The 14,743-nt window shown below is 40.1% G+C and overlaps 1 protein-coding gene across 1 annotated transcript; it reads left to right on the top strand.

The window, feature by feature from the left end:
- The first annotated feature begins 1,382 nt into the window (after positions 1-1,382).
- Positions 1,383-13,336, top strand: C7H5orf24 (chromosome 7 C5orf24 homolog). Its single transcript, XM_041763026.1, has 2 exons — positions 1,383-1,729; positions 8,830-13,336. The coding sequence occupies exon 2, from the start codon at positions 8,833-8,835 to the stop codon at positions 9,397-9,399; it is 567 nt and encodes a 188-aa protein (XP_041618960.1). The 5' UTR covers positions 1,383-1,729; positions 8,830-8,832; the 3' UTR covers positions 9,400-13,336.
- Positions 13,337-14,743: the final 1,407 nt, after the last annotated feature.

The raw sequence follows: 14,743 nt of genomic DNA, 5'->3' as shown, positions 1-14,743 counted from the left end.
CTCAAATTCCACTTCAAGAATAAAAAAGAGGACTTGAGTAGAGAAAACCAATTTTAATGTTTTTTTGGAAGGCTCTTTAACATGTCCTCACATCCGTGTACATATTTTAGCTGTCTTCTACATTTTCCTTCTGTATATGCACAGTATGGTATAATCAGTCCCATTTTGTAATATTTTATGGAAGTAATGAATCAGATTATTTAAAATCTTGTTAGGAAACTGCCTGCCAGAAAATGAACAGGCTAGGTTTTTTTTGTTTTTGTTTTGTTTTGAAAGGTTTTATTTATTTATTCATGAGAGACAGAGGCAGAGAGACAAACAGGTCCCTTGCCAGAACCTGATGCGGGACTCCATCCCAGAACCTCGGGAACATGACCTGAGTCAAAGGCAGACGCTCAACCACTGAGCCAACCAGGTGCCCCGGGGCTGGCCTGGCCTGTATTTGGTTTTGTTTTCCTGTTGCTCCTCCTGTCTTTCCTACTGGCAGCAGTGCCTGGACAAATGCTGTGCTCAAGGCAGAAATCAGTGCTAAGAATTACCGCCCCCCCCCCCCCCCCAGTCTTCATTGCATAGGCAAAAAGGAGAAACACTGTCCCTAGCCTCTTCGCACTAATAAAGTGTTTTCCCCTGGACTGCCTTCCCAATTCTGGCTCCTACCCTTTCTAGCATATTCGAATTCACAGGGGGAAGACCTGGGGAAACCGATCCCCTTCTGCTAAATGGCTTGTATGGGGTGACTGAGATGCTAGAAATTTCACAATAAACTACATAAAGGGGGGGGGGTTGTAAGTAAACTACTTCTAGTCCCATCCCTTCTTGTGATGGTGTCATGAAGAATATGGCAATTCTTAGGTTTATAGGTATAAAAACTTTAAAAGTTATACTATGTTCTACAAAATGCGGCCTTTCATTAACACTGATCCTAGGCCCGAGGGTCCAAATGCCTTATATTTGAATATTCCCCATCTTGTTAGCAGGTGGAGGTCTCCTCCTACCTATCCATAACCAGTAAAAGGCAGAACCTGAGTCCTTCTAACATGCTTTGGACACTACATGACACAATTAGGCATTAATTTACCAACAGCGATCAAAGGCACACTTTCTGGAACAAGACAGCTGGATTCAAATCCTGACTCCATCATTTATTAGTCTTGTAATCTGAGAAGTGGGGTCAAGTAGGAGTTCCGACATCACAGAATCGAGCTAAAAATCAATCCTGTAAAGAAGTTACTTCCGCTTCCGGTGGGTCTCCGGCCCTTCCGCGGCGCCGGGTCTGCCCCGCCGCGCGAGCCGCCCCGGCCCAGGTCCAGGCCCAGGCCCAGGCCCCGCCCCCTGCCCGGCCCCGCCACGCGCAAGCGCAGTCGCGCTCCGCCAGCCACCCCTCCCAAGGCTTGCGTGCTGGTCGTCGGCGGGAGATTGGGTCTCGCGATGTGCGTCTGCGTGTGCGTGCGCGGTCCTTGCGAGCTCGCGCACGCCTCCCCTCGCAGTCCTGGGCTGTGGCGGCCTCTTCCTCCTGCGTTTGGGGCAGGACCCTGAGAGGTGGCCGCGGCGAGAGCTGAGAGTCAGCGTCCAGTTCGCCGCCAGCGGCCTCGCTGCCTGCCCCTCTGACTTGGGCTCTTCGCGCAGTGCCGAGGCGGCGGGCTGTGGGAAGGGAGCGGGGCCGGCGGGAGCTTCCCAGCTGATGGGCAACCCCTGGGCGCGCTGAGGGGCCGAGCTACGAGCGGCTGAGGTAGGTGGGCGCGCGGGGTTTTGTCAGTCTGGCTCCGAGCGGAGTCGGGGCGGCGGGAGCTCGTGGAGAAAGGCGAGGAGGCGGCCAGGACGGGAGTGGCCCGGCCCGCCGGTGCGGAGAGGTCTCCGACCCACGTCTGAGGAGGGGCTCTGGCCCAGCCCGCAGCGGGAGGAGGGGCCCCGGACGTAGCCTGCTCGTCCCTCGGCGTGGAGCCATTATTGGGGGGAAATGCCTCCTGCGGCGGGGGGGAGGGGTCACCCTTTCTTTTCTTCGAGAGGTCTAAATTAGCCGTCCTCCGTGCTCCCCGTGTTAAATTAAAGCCTGCCGGCTTCGAGATAGACGTCTAGATTGAGTGGCCTGTGGACTTCTGCAGCTTGCACAACTCCCAAGTGCACGGATAGCGGGCTCTGAATTTTGCTTCTTGGAGATTACACGACTCTTTCTCTAGTGTGGGCGTGTATCTTCTGCAAAGTTTTTATTGCTAATACATTAATAATCTCTTTCGGTTACAACAGGTAATGCATTTCCAAACGGCTCTCGTCAAATAAGGATTCTGGCCCCGGGGAAACTGCGCGTGGGGCACAATTAAGGGGTAGAAAGAAGACAAAGAAGGCCGTTATTTATGATCTGTCCTGGTATCAAAACTTTCCGTGGTGGGACAGGATGCGTAGTTTCTGGCATTCGTCTTGGCCTTTGCTGAATAGGCTTTGAGTGATGTGGGTCACAAATGGACTTTGGTTTAGAATTACAAAAAAAAAAAAAAAAAAAAAAGGTTCTATGTAATCGTTACAACCCAAACCAACCTGAAAAAAATCTTTGAGAATTACGTGATGTTTGGATCTTTGGAAGAGAGCAAAACTTGGATTTCTTGAAAGGAAGATTTCCTGCATGTTTAGAAAGCTTCAGGAATGCTTTGTGAAGTTACTAAAAATAGTTTTAGTTCTTTATGTTGGCAGTAATGAGTGCCACATTCAAGAGAAGAGAGGAATTGCTTCATAAAGAATGGCTCACCCAAGGACTTTTGGGTTTAAACGCAGTAAAAGAGCTTTGAGCATTGCAAGTTTTTGTGTGTGTGTGTGTGTTAAGGTTTATTTATTTTAGCGGATGGGGGAGGCTCTGGGAGCAGCCGAGGGCAGGAGGAGAGAGAATCCCAAACGGACTCCCCGCTGAGCTTGGAGCCGGACGCGGGGGCTCAATCCCACGACCCAAGCGGAAATCAAGAGCCAGTCTCAACCCACTGAGCCACGCAGGCGCCCCCGTGTGTGGTTTAAAAATCCTGATTTAGTCTTAGTTAAAATATGTCGAAGCTCTTAGTTGACTCCCTTATATTCAGTGAACCATCTTTAAGGTAATTAATCTTTGAGAGTCTACGCTTTGTTACGTAACTCTTGGCTTTCTTTCAGTCCAAACTTTATAGAAGTGTATTCATTCTGACTCTCTTAAGAAATGTGGCCTGCATACTTTGAACTCTGTACTGTATTGTGGGAAGTCTTACAAAGAAGGAACAGTAGGCTGACAAGCCCTGAAGTAGGAGTAGGAGACATTATTAAAAGTAGGATTAATTAATGCCTGTGTATGTAAATAGTACTTACAGACATTCATATCCTGTGTGTGTGTGTTGTGTGTGTGCAGATGATGATGCACACAAGGATCTAGTGGTGTTGATTCCCATCTTAAAAGGTTGGAATTTGAATATAGAAAGGATTGGTTTTTTTTTTTTTTTTTAAATTTTTTATTTATTAATTTATTTATGATAGGCACACAGTGAGAGAGAGGGGCAGAGACACAGGCAGAGGGAGAAGCAGGCTCCATGCACCGGGAGCCTGACGTGGGATTCGATCCCGGGTCTCCAGGATCGCGCCCTGGGCCAAAGGCAGGCGCCAAACCGCTGCGCCACCCAGGGATCCCAGAAAGGATTGGTTTTAGTTAGCTCTGTTTTCTTATTAACTACAGAAGTGACTGTCATGGTGAATTTCTTTTCCAACTCTTTTTTGTTTAAGAGAGAGCTGGCTCACCAGATACATGGTGAGCAGAGTAGGGAGGGACAGAGGGAAAGAGAATCTTAAGTTCCACATTAGTGTGGAGCCCCACTTGGGGCTCAGTCTCGCCCCTGTGGTCATGACCCTAGTGAAATCAAGAGTTGGACACTTTAACCAGCTGAGCCACCCAGGTGCCCCTCTTTTCTAGCCTTTTTTTTTTTTTTTTAAGATTTTATTTATTCACGAGAGACACAGAGAGAGAGGCAGAGACATAGGCAGAGGGAGAAGCAGGCTCCATGCAGGGAGCCCCATATGGGACTCCATGCAGGACTTGATCTCCGGACTCCAGGATCACGCCCTGAGCCCAAGGCAGGGAGCCACGCAGACGTCCCTCTTTTCTGGCTTCTTACTTAATCAGTTATTGAGTAAACAAAATGCTGATTTTTTTGCCAGCAGGGAAGGAAAACACAAAATATAGATAGAAGACTAGCCCTTAGCAATGATCTTTAAGTCAGTGTATCATTGTTTTTCCATTGGAATAAACAACTTTACTCCTGTTTTGTGTTCTAGAGCTTAGAATAGTGTTTTGCATGGAGTTGGCTCTCGATAAATGTGAGCTGTGTCAGAAGTAAATTAACATAATACAAACCAAATGCCTAAATTCCTAGAGAAGATTAAAGGAATTGGTGGGAGGGGCTTTTTTTTTTTTTTCCAAGTTACAGGTCTACTTTTTATTTATTTTTTAAAGCTTTATTTATTCATAGGCAGAGACACAGGCAGAGGGAGAAGCAGGGTCCATGCGGGGAGCCTGACGCGGGACTCTATCCTGGCTCTCTGGGATCACACCCTGGACTGAAGGCGACGCTAAACCGCTGAGCCACCCGGGCTGCCCTACAAGTCTACTTTTTAAGTAGTGTATTTTTTTTTTCAGTGTTTGTTCGTATCTGAGTAGAAGATACATGGCAGCATCTTGCCTTTAAAAGCCTAATGTAATATAAACTGAGACTCGGTATCTCTGTATTAGCTGAGTGCTAATGTATCGTGAATGTTCTGCTACACTAAGAGAAGGTAAAGTTAAGGGAAGTAAGGTCCAGAAGAAAGGTTTAGTAAATTAATGATAGGAACTGAAAAAGCATGAAATGTAAAGCACTGAAATAGACTGTAGGAAGAAATGTTTTCTTCCTTTACTGTCAGTGCTACTTGTGGAAGGGAACTTGTACCTTTCTACCTCTTTTTTACTAGAGCTTTCTTTGCAGCAGAGGAATTTGTGAATAATAAAATTGAAAAGGGCATCACTTTTTCTCTTAAAATCTTCTCAGAGGTCTGTTTCTTTTTTTTATTTTTTATTTTTTTGCATGTTGTCTCTAGTTCAACCTTATTGGCCATAAACTAATATTTTGATTCCTGCCTAATTCCTGTTTATATTTCTGAATTAGTTTATAACTTGAAGGGGGAAAGGAATGTGGTTAGTTCCTTCACAAATTCCAACATTAGCTTTTCTTGAATATGAAAAACAAAGCTGTTTGACTTTGTAGATATTATCAGCAGAAAGGTTTTGTGGATTTTTGGAGAGAGGAGCTAAAGACATGAATAAAAACTTAAACAGGAATTTTTTTTTTTAAGATTTTATTTATTTATTCATGAGAGACAGAATGAGAGGCAGAGACACAGGCAGAGGGAGAAGCAGGCTCCTCGCGGGGATACCGATGCGGGACTCATCCCAGGTCTCCAGGGTCACGCCCCGGGCTGAAGGTGGTGCTAAACCTCTGACCCACCTGGGCTGCCCAGAATTTTTTTTTTTTTTAAGATTTTATTTATTTATTCATGAGAGACACACAGAGAGAGGCAGGCTCCATGCAGGGAGCCCTATGTGGAACTCGATCCTGGGACTACAGGATCACGTCCTGGGCTAAAGGCAGACAACTCAACCACTGAGCCACCCAGCATCCCTAAACAGGAATATTTTAAAATGGGTCTTATGTTTTCATTTTAGTAGACCTGGGTGATTCTCATGGTAGGGGTTGAGTTTTGCCCTCCAGGAGATATTTAGCAACATATGGAGAAACTTTAGATTGTCAAATTGGGAGGGAGAAGAAGAGAATGTAGCTACTGACATCTAGTGGGTAGAAGCTAGGGATGTTCATAAGCATCTTAAAATACACCAGACACCCACCTCCCCCCCCCACCAAGAATTGTTTGACTCAAATGATAATGCTATTATTGAGAAACCCTGATGTATTTGTAGATTACATTGAAATTGTTGATCTGATGTCAGGTTACCTGAATTCCTTTTTGGCTTTACCACTTCCTAATGAGTGCCATTGTCAGGTTGCTAAAAATCTCTCAGTTTCTGTAAAATAGGTCTAATAATAGTATGTTCCTTATAGAGTTGTGTGGATTAAGTCAGATAATATGCAAAGTCCCAAGCTTATTACCTGGCACATAGTAAATGTTCAAAGACTTAACTTTCAGCTCATATTACTACATGGTGGAACACATTTTGATGATCTCTCTTAATTTCTGAGCTGAAATTAGAATTTGAGCTGGTGAAGTGATGATTAATAACCTATTTCTTATTATATCCTTAGGGACTGAGTGAAGAATTGCTCCTTTTAATATTTGTGTTTAACTCAATCTTGTTTTACAAGACTTCAGCCATAAACAAGTAGCTTTTTATTATAGATATTCTTTCTTTATAGTTAAGACTTTTTTTTTTTTTAAGATTTTATTTATTTATTCATGAGAGACCACAGAGAGGCAGAGACACAGGCAGAGGGAAAAGCAGGCTCCCTGTGGGGAGCCTGATCCGGGACTTGATCCTGGACCCAGGATCATGCCATGAGCCGAAGGCAGACACTCAGCCACCGAGCCACTCGGGCATCCCTATAGTTAAGATCTTTTTTTTTTTTAAGTTTATTTTATTTTTTTTTTAATTTTTATTTATTTATGATAGTCACACAGAGAGAGAGAGAGAGGCAGAGACACAGGCAGAGGGAGAAGCAGGCTCCATGCACCAAGAGCCCGACGTGGGATTCGATCCAGGGTCTCCAGGATCGCGCCCTGGGCCAAAGGCAGGCGCTAAACCGCTGCGCCACCCAGGGATCCCCCTATAGTTAAGATCTTAAGATAGTTGGCAAGTAGCTTTGTATGTGTTGATTTTCAGGAATTATTTAGTAATTTAACAATTCAATTCTATGACTTGATTCTCATTTCCTTTTACCTTTATAACAGGTTTTGGTGCAATTTTACATATAGTATAGGCAAACATTAACAACTTGGGGGCTAGATCTTACTATATACATCTGTGACTTTTTCTAAAACTGAATTAGAACCTGTATCTTTATACCTTATTGAAATATAATACTGTAGTGTCACCAAACTCATTCTCTATGTGTCTAGATAATATGGCTGTTTAGGGCTGGCTTGTTTTGGTGGTGATTATAATACATACTTTATAAAGAGAAAAAAATCATAGGGATGTCTTCACAGACAAAACAGAGACTGGTCTGTTCATTAGTCACAGGGCTCTTTTAAGGGAAGAAAATCCACAATGTTTATAATCAAGGAGGAAGCAGTATTGTACATTCAACTTTCTGTCTTGATAACCATACCTTCAAAATAGGAAGTATTTTATTATAATTGTTACCCATATTTTTGTAGTATAATTCTCACTTGTATAAGAACTCATTTTAGCTAATGGAAACCTCTGTTCACCCTTTATATTAGTACTTCCTCCTATTTAGATAGATTGGGGTTTTTTGTTTTTTGTTTTGACTGATTAGTTAATTTTTTAAAAAAAGATTTTCTGTATTCATGACAGATGTAGAGGCAGAGACACAGGCAGAGGGAGAAGCAGGCTCCCTGTGGAGATCCTGATACAGAACTCAATCCCAGGACCATGGGATCACGACCTGAGCCAAAGGTAGACGCTCAACCACTGAGTCCCCCAGGTGCCCCTGATTGGTTAATTTAAAGGGAGTCAGTACCTTGAGAGATTGTGTTCTTTGCTTGGCACATTCAGTGCTTTATAAAGTGTAGTACACTGAGAATTCTTTTTTTTTTTTTAAAGATTTATTTAATTTAGAGGAAGCATGCATGTGTGCGAGTTTAGGAAGGGGCAGAGGAAAAGAATCTTCAAGCCGACTCCCTCCTGAGTGCAGTGATAGAACCCATGAGATCATGACTTTAGCCACAACTAAGAGTACGATCCTTAACTGACTGAGTCACTTAGGTGTCCCTTTACTAAAGATTCCATATTAATAATAAATTATAAGGGCAGCCCAGGTGGTTCAGCGGTTTAGCGCCACCTTCAGCCCAGGGAGTGATCCTGGAGACCCAGGATCGAGTCCCACGTTGGGCTCCCTGCATGGAGCCTGCTCCTCCCTCTGCCTGTGTCTCTACCTCTCTCTCTCCGTGTCTCTCATGAATTAATAAATAAAATCTTTAAAAATAATAATAATTATAATAATAAGTTATAATAAGGAGGAAGTGTCCACCTTGTGGCAGCTGTGGCCAGATCAGAAGTGTATGTATGTAAGAAATAGGGGATCCCTGGGTGGCACAGCGGTTTAGCGCCTGCCTTTGGCCCAAGTCGCGATCCTGGAGACCCGGGATCGAATCCCACGTCGGGCTCCTGGTGCATGGAGCCTGCTTCTCCCTCTGCCTGTGTCTCTGCCTCTCTCTCTCTCTGTGTGACTATCATAAAAAAAAATATATATATTGTTACTAAGAGTTCTTGTGTTTGTTGTTATCCTTTTAAGGTTTCATGATCTAGAAGAGCCTATAAAATGTAACAGATTTATTCTGTACTTTATCCACTTTTCCAGTTCCTAAGCAGAAAACATGGCTACTAATGTAGTATTACAGTTGAGGTATCTTGTGTGAAGTAAGTCCATATCCTTGATTAAGTTGAGGAAAACAAGTATCTCTGAATCTGTTGATGTGTGTTTGTTTATAAGTGGTCTAGAGTCTTGCCTGTCAGCATAATTTTTTTTTTCTGTCTGTTATTTTAGATAGCCTGTATAGCTTTCGGAAGATGGGCTATTTTCCCACTGAATGCTGTCATACAGGTATATATTTGTATATGTGTGTTTATGGATATTCGTCTTTTATTTTTGGTAGAAAATGATGCATCCTGTTGCCAGCAGTAATCCGGCTTTCTGTGGCCCTGGCAAGCCTTCCTGCCTCAATGAAGATGCCATGAGAGCTGCTGATCAGTTTGACATATATTCCTCCCAGCAAAGCAAATATAGCCACACAGTCAGCCACAAACCAATGGCTTGTCAGAGGCAAGACCCGTTAAATGAAACACACTTGCAGACTACAAGTGGCAGAAGTCTAGAGATAAAAGATGAACTAAAGAAAAAGAAAAATCTCAACCGATCTGGAAAACGTGGCCGACCTTCAGGAACCACCAAATCTGCAGGGTACCGTACCAGCACAGGCCGACCCCTGGGAACCACCAAAGCAGCTGGATTTAAGACAAGTCCAGGCAGACCTTTGGGTACAACTAAAGCTGCGGGATACAAAGTAAGCCCAGGGAGACCTCCAGGTAGCATTAAAGCTCTGTCCCGTCTTGCTGATCTTGGTTATGGCTGTGGCACCGCTGCTTTTCCTTACCCTATGATGCACAGCAGAGCAGTTCATGGGGTAGAGGAAACCAGCAGCGAAGTCAAACCACCCAATGAGTGAATGAGGCAGGAAAGGAGGGCCAGGTTTAGAAGGAAGATTGTGAATAATCCCAAAGCTTCTCAGATTTATTTTGACATACATAATTTTATGGCCTGGGCTTTCCAAATTGTTTCCCCATTTGATTTGTTTTCTTCCTTTTGCTCAGAAACTGCCATATGCTGACAGATGCACTCAGGGCATAAGCAGTGGCATTGTATTTGTATATAGGTTCAAGTGTAATACCTAACTAAATCATTTTTGCTTTTCTTTTAGAGTTCTGGTTGTGTCTCATATTTCATTACTCCTTTGGGCCATTCTAAATAGATGCTTTATGTACTAAACAACTGAAACCATTATTCCTATTAGTTTGTGAAGTAAACCTACAGTATAATAAAGGTAATATCCAAGGTATTTTTAACTGATGGAACAAAGCAAACTAATGATTCAGGATTACTTGAGGTAATGGCTGTGAGTTTTTATAACATTTATTTTCATGAGACAAGACTCAGATATTTGTATGCTTTGGCATTTACATAGAACTTCAGATGTTAAAAATCTTACTTTTATTGTTCTAGGTTTAAGCAGCAGAATCTTATTTATTTTATTTTATTGATTTACATGGTGTTAATTGATTTAACCCTTATTCCTAAAAACTCTTTAGTGTTTGCCTTTAAACAATGATATGTTGTGTATTTCTTAATTGCCTAAGAGCATATATACCAAACACTACAAACAATTCATATTCACAGAAAAATTCAGCTTTTTAATAAAAACTGCATATTACATTTTTGATGAAATATGCATTCTGAGAATAGCATACTTAATAGAAAAAGAAACATTCTTAAGGTCTGCATGTAGCTGTAGTCACTACAATTTGCCTTTCATTTATTTAGTTTTAAAGCATTATGCTTAAGACATTTATTAATGTTCATTTATTAAAAATGTTTTTTAGTTTTTTCCCTGAGAAATTGTCCCATTACATTAGCACTTACTGTGGTTTCAGGTTTATATCTGCCAAAGGACGCAAATCAAGTGGTAGAGTCTAAAACTGTTATAAATAAACTGCAATTGTCTGTCAGAACCCAAATATTAAGGAATACATAGGAATACCATCTATGCATGCATCATGTAAAAAAAAAATATGTTGATAAGTTTCATTGAAATTTAATTGTGGCTCCAGTGAGACCACTTCATCTAAAAGAAAATTTTTCCAACGTTTGCTTTAGAAGCAATATAGAAAAAAAAGGTATTGGGTAGATATGGATGGTAGGGACAGAGAAAAATCACTCTTCTCCCCTTTCTGAAAGTAATAGTCTTTGTTAATAGACATTTTATTTATTCTGAGTTTGTTCTAAATAAAATAAACTATTACAAACTTCGGATTTGAAAAACAATTCCAGTCAAATCGTGGAATTTTAAATGCCTTTGAGATTATAGTATAGATTTGCAGGACCCAAAAACTTTTAAAATAATTAAAATTTTAAAAGGGCACACAATGTGTTGTTGGGCTTGCTCTCAGTTAATGCAAACTCTGATTGCAAATGGATGTCATGTTTCGTACCTTTTTTATTAGGAAAAAAGCAGCAAGCCTTCAGGTGTTCCAGTGATGCCTGACACAATGAGCTGGACTTATGCTGCTCTTTACAGTTAGAGGTGTTGCATTGTATGTGGGGACTGTGTGTGCACTGGCATCTAAGACAGTGACCTCAACAATTTTAGCTTTGCACAAACCATAGAGAACAATATTGGATGACTATATAATCAGTTGTTAACATTCTGGCAGCTAAATTGCTACAAGAGTTTCTCCTTGCAGAAGCTCAAAATACAAAACTTTGAATAATTTACTCAGAACAGTATAACTTCTGACACACACAAATGCTTACATCTTTATTCATATATTCGTGTATCCACTTTTAATATTTATGTGTCATTTAGTTGTTTCTCAAGATGATGTTCAGCAGTTGGCTACTTAGAAATATACTTAGAAGTCTTCTTCTGAGTTCCTGAAAACAGTTGTTTAATTAAATGTTATACTGCAAGGTAATATAACTGTCAAGGATTTGGTTTCCTGTTGTTTTTATACTGTGTCCATTTGACATTTCCTTTCAGTTTATTTTCATTCCTGATTTTGTTGTACATACCCTTCCCTTTCTCTCTTCCCTTTGCTTCATTTATTCCCTTCCTCTTTCCCCATCCTCCAGCACATCTACTCAGTGGTGCTGTGCTGTGTGTCAGAAGATAAAGCAGGTGTATTATTGTATAATGAATTTTGTATACATGTTACTGAAATGGTGAAATCAGCTAAAGGAATTCTGTTCATAACCGTGTTTATTAATATCAGGAGCTATGTCCCAGGATAAAAAAAGGGGGACAAATGGCTACAGTTGTGAATGGTTAACAATGTTTAGAAAGCTGAATTTTCTGTTCATGTAAGTGTTTACCTGGAGTATTAGATCTGTATGGTGGTGAGCATCTCCTGATTCCACTTCCTTTTCTCCTTGTGAACAGTTTATTGGTGCCATGCTGAAGAGAAAGACATCTAAGTGATAACATGAAGTCTTAAAATATAAAATATTTTTACTTCTCTATAAAGACTACATTGTGCATCTTTTGTAACACTGTCTCGTCATGATAAACACTGAAATAGCATGTTAAAAAATTGCCTATACTTTAATATAATCAGTTGGGGAAAACTGGCCTTTTCCTCCAATTGTATGATTGTTTCTTAAAAAGTAAATTGCTAATTTTATATGGTAGAATTCTGTTCTTCACATAATAGGTCTCACTATTCTGTATTAAAACTTGGTCAGAAAATGATCTATTCAAGTAAGTTTGCTTTACTTTTTTTCTTTGAAAACTATTTTAACATGCCTTATTTATTATCATGTTAACAAATAAGCAGTAATACAAATGAAATTTTCATTTTTTGACAGATAAAACCTTGCATAACTAATCTTTGGTATGGGATGATTTTGATACTATCTTTGGAGTTTTGCACTGGATATTAAAAAAATACTGGCACAATGTATTGGAAGAAAACAAGTATCTGATTAATTTTTAATATTTGGGGACATTTTTAAAATCAGTGTTCAGTTAGACTGAAATATTCTTTATATTTTTTATTTACTTTTTAAAGGAAACATCTGTTGAAGTAATAAAAGTAATCTTCATTCCAGACTGATGTTTGTGTGAATTTACATGTATATTTTCATGAAGTAATAGAGTTTCTTTGAGTCAAGGAGGAAAAAACAATTATCTGGACCCATTTGTTAGGTTAAAGGTGATCCATCCAGTGTAAGAAAAACCAGTGTATGAGCTAAAAAAGAAAAAAAAACAAACAAAACCCCTTCTCCTTTATATTCTAAGAAGCTTTAAAAGAATAATTCAGGGGATGTTGGCAATACCTGCTGCTCTGTCAGTCATTGTCTCTATATGCAGTAAAATTTTATCCCTCTATAACATAAACCTTCACAACAGTTCAAAATGTTTTTTTCCTTGGACATAAAATATTTAGATGCTATTATATTTTTGTTTTATTATGGCTTAACTATATGCTATTAAACTCTAGGATGTATCTAAATCTTTCCTTTGCTTTTCCCTCCACCTCCTCCCAAGTAGGTAAATCTGTACTATCACAATGTATTTAATTTTTGGGAAATTTAATGCTGTAGTAAATCAAGTGTGTGATTTATAGTAATCAGACCACTTTGATTCTTTAAGTTTCACAATTTCCTTTTTCCACAGATAATTACAGAGAAAATAATTACCAAGTAACTGATATAAGCACGCTGTCCTCTGCTGTAAAAAGTCCAAATAGATACTGTGTATGTTTTTATGTCCATGAACTTGAGCTACTCGTGTGCAATTATGTGTATGGGAATGGAGTAGTGTTCATGATTTGTATCTACATCATCATATGGATGTATATTTATTAATAAAGTCATTACTTTAAAACCAACAATGTTTACTGCTTTATTAGCACAATATTTGTGAAGTAGAGGAATGGCAAGTAGTAAACCTTTATCATGACTGGATCTTGTATTTTCTTGGCTTTCTGAAATCTCCCCTGTAGTTTGTTTTTCTTAAAATATTTACATAACTGCAGTTTAAAATCCTAACTTATAAACAAATCTCACGTTGTTTGCTTTTTCTTCCCATTATTAAAATGCAGCAGGCTACTAGTTCTGCCAAAGGCTTATATTTAAATTTGAGTATGGTTGATCTTTTTAGTTTAAAATTTTCAGGTATTGGGGCCCCTGGGTGGCTCACTCTTGGTTTCCACTCAGGTCATGATCTCAGGGTCATGGAATTGAGGCCCCTGTTGGGCTCTGCCCTCAGCTCAGAGTCTGCTTGTCCCTCTCCCAATGCTTCCCCCTCCTGCCCCCACTCACTCGCTTGTGCACTCTCTCAAATAAGTAAATAAAATATTTCCCAACAAATTCAGGCATTAAACATGGCTAATTTGTTGTTTTAATGTGGGTTTGTTTTTGTGTTTTGGTAGAGAAGCTTGCACAGGGAGCAGAGGAATGGGGTGGGTAAGGGTAGAGGAAGAGGGAGAAAGAGAATCTCAGCAGGCTGCATGCCCAATGTTGGGCTCATCTTATGACCCTGAGATCATGCCCTGAGCCATAGTCACTTAACTGACTGAGCCACCATCCAGGCACCCCTGTTTTAATGTTAACCTTAGGAAGAACAGCATGTGCATAATTGTAGTTGTTAAATATTGGAGCTATAAAAGGAAAACACTTTCCCCTAATTTTTTGAACATAATTTTTTGAACCTTTTTTATTTTCTCCAAAGCCTGTGCAGGTCACCTAGACAGAGGTTTGCAAACTAAGGCCCACTGTCTATTCTTGTAATTAAAGTTTTACGGAAATAGCCATTCTCATTTATTAAAGATTGTCTATGGCTGCTTTTTTGGCAGAGCTGAGAAGTTCTGACATAAGATCAGCAAGGCATAAAATACTTAATAATGATTCCCTTATGGGAAAGTTTACTGACCTCTCATTTAGAAGGATAAATTGGAGTAGGAAACAGAATCAAAACCTGAAAAAATATGGTTTTTATGCTTTTGAATAGTTGTAAATATTCTTCAGACTATACCTAAAAGCATTTTTATGCGTCTTTTCCTCAAATTATTGAAGTACTTTGGCTTCTATGTGAGAATGTGCTGTTGATTATAGGTTTCCTGTTCCTAATCTAAGGATGAGATCTATACTGTCATAGTACCAGACCATTCTCTGTGGCTCAAAGGATTAGTTATTTACAATGTCTACCACATTTTCTGTAGGTTTTTACATAGAGTTTTATAATAAAAACTTATTCATTATAATTAAACTTGCCAAAATTCTCACTCTCTGGCAAT

Source organism: Vulpes lagopus, chromosome 7 (assembly GCF_018345385.1).
Source record: "Vulpes lagopus strain Blue_001 chromosome 7, ASM1834538v1, whole genome shotgun sequence".
Taxonomy (NCBI): domain Eukaryota; kingdom Metazoa; phylum Chordata; class Mammalia; order Carnivora; family Canidae; genus Vulpes; species Vulpes lagopus.
Note: the sequence above shows the minus strand (reverse complement) of the source record. Positions and strands in the feature narration are given on the sequence as shown.

Bases quoted from the DNA above. Each gene is read 5' to 3' on its own strand.
- C7H5orf24 (XM_041763026.1), top strand. From the start codon at position 8,833: ATGATGCATCCTGTTGCCAGCAGTAATCCGGCTTTCTGTGGCCCTGGC.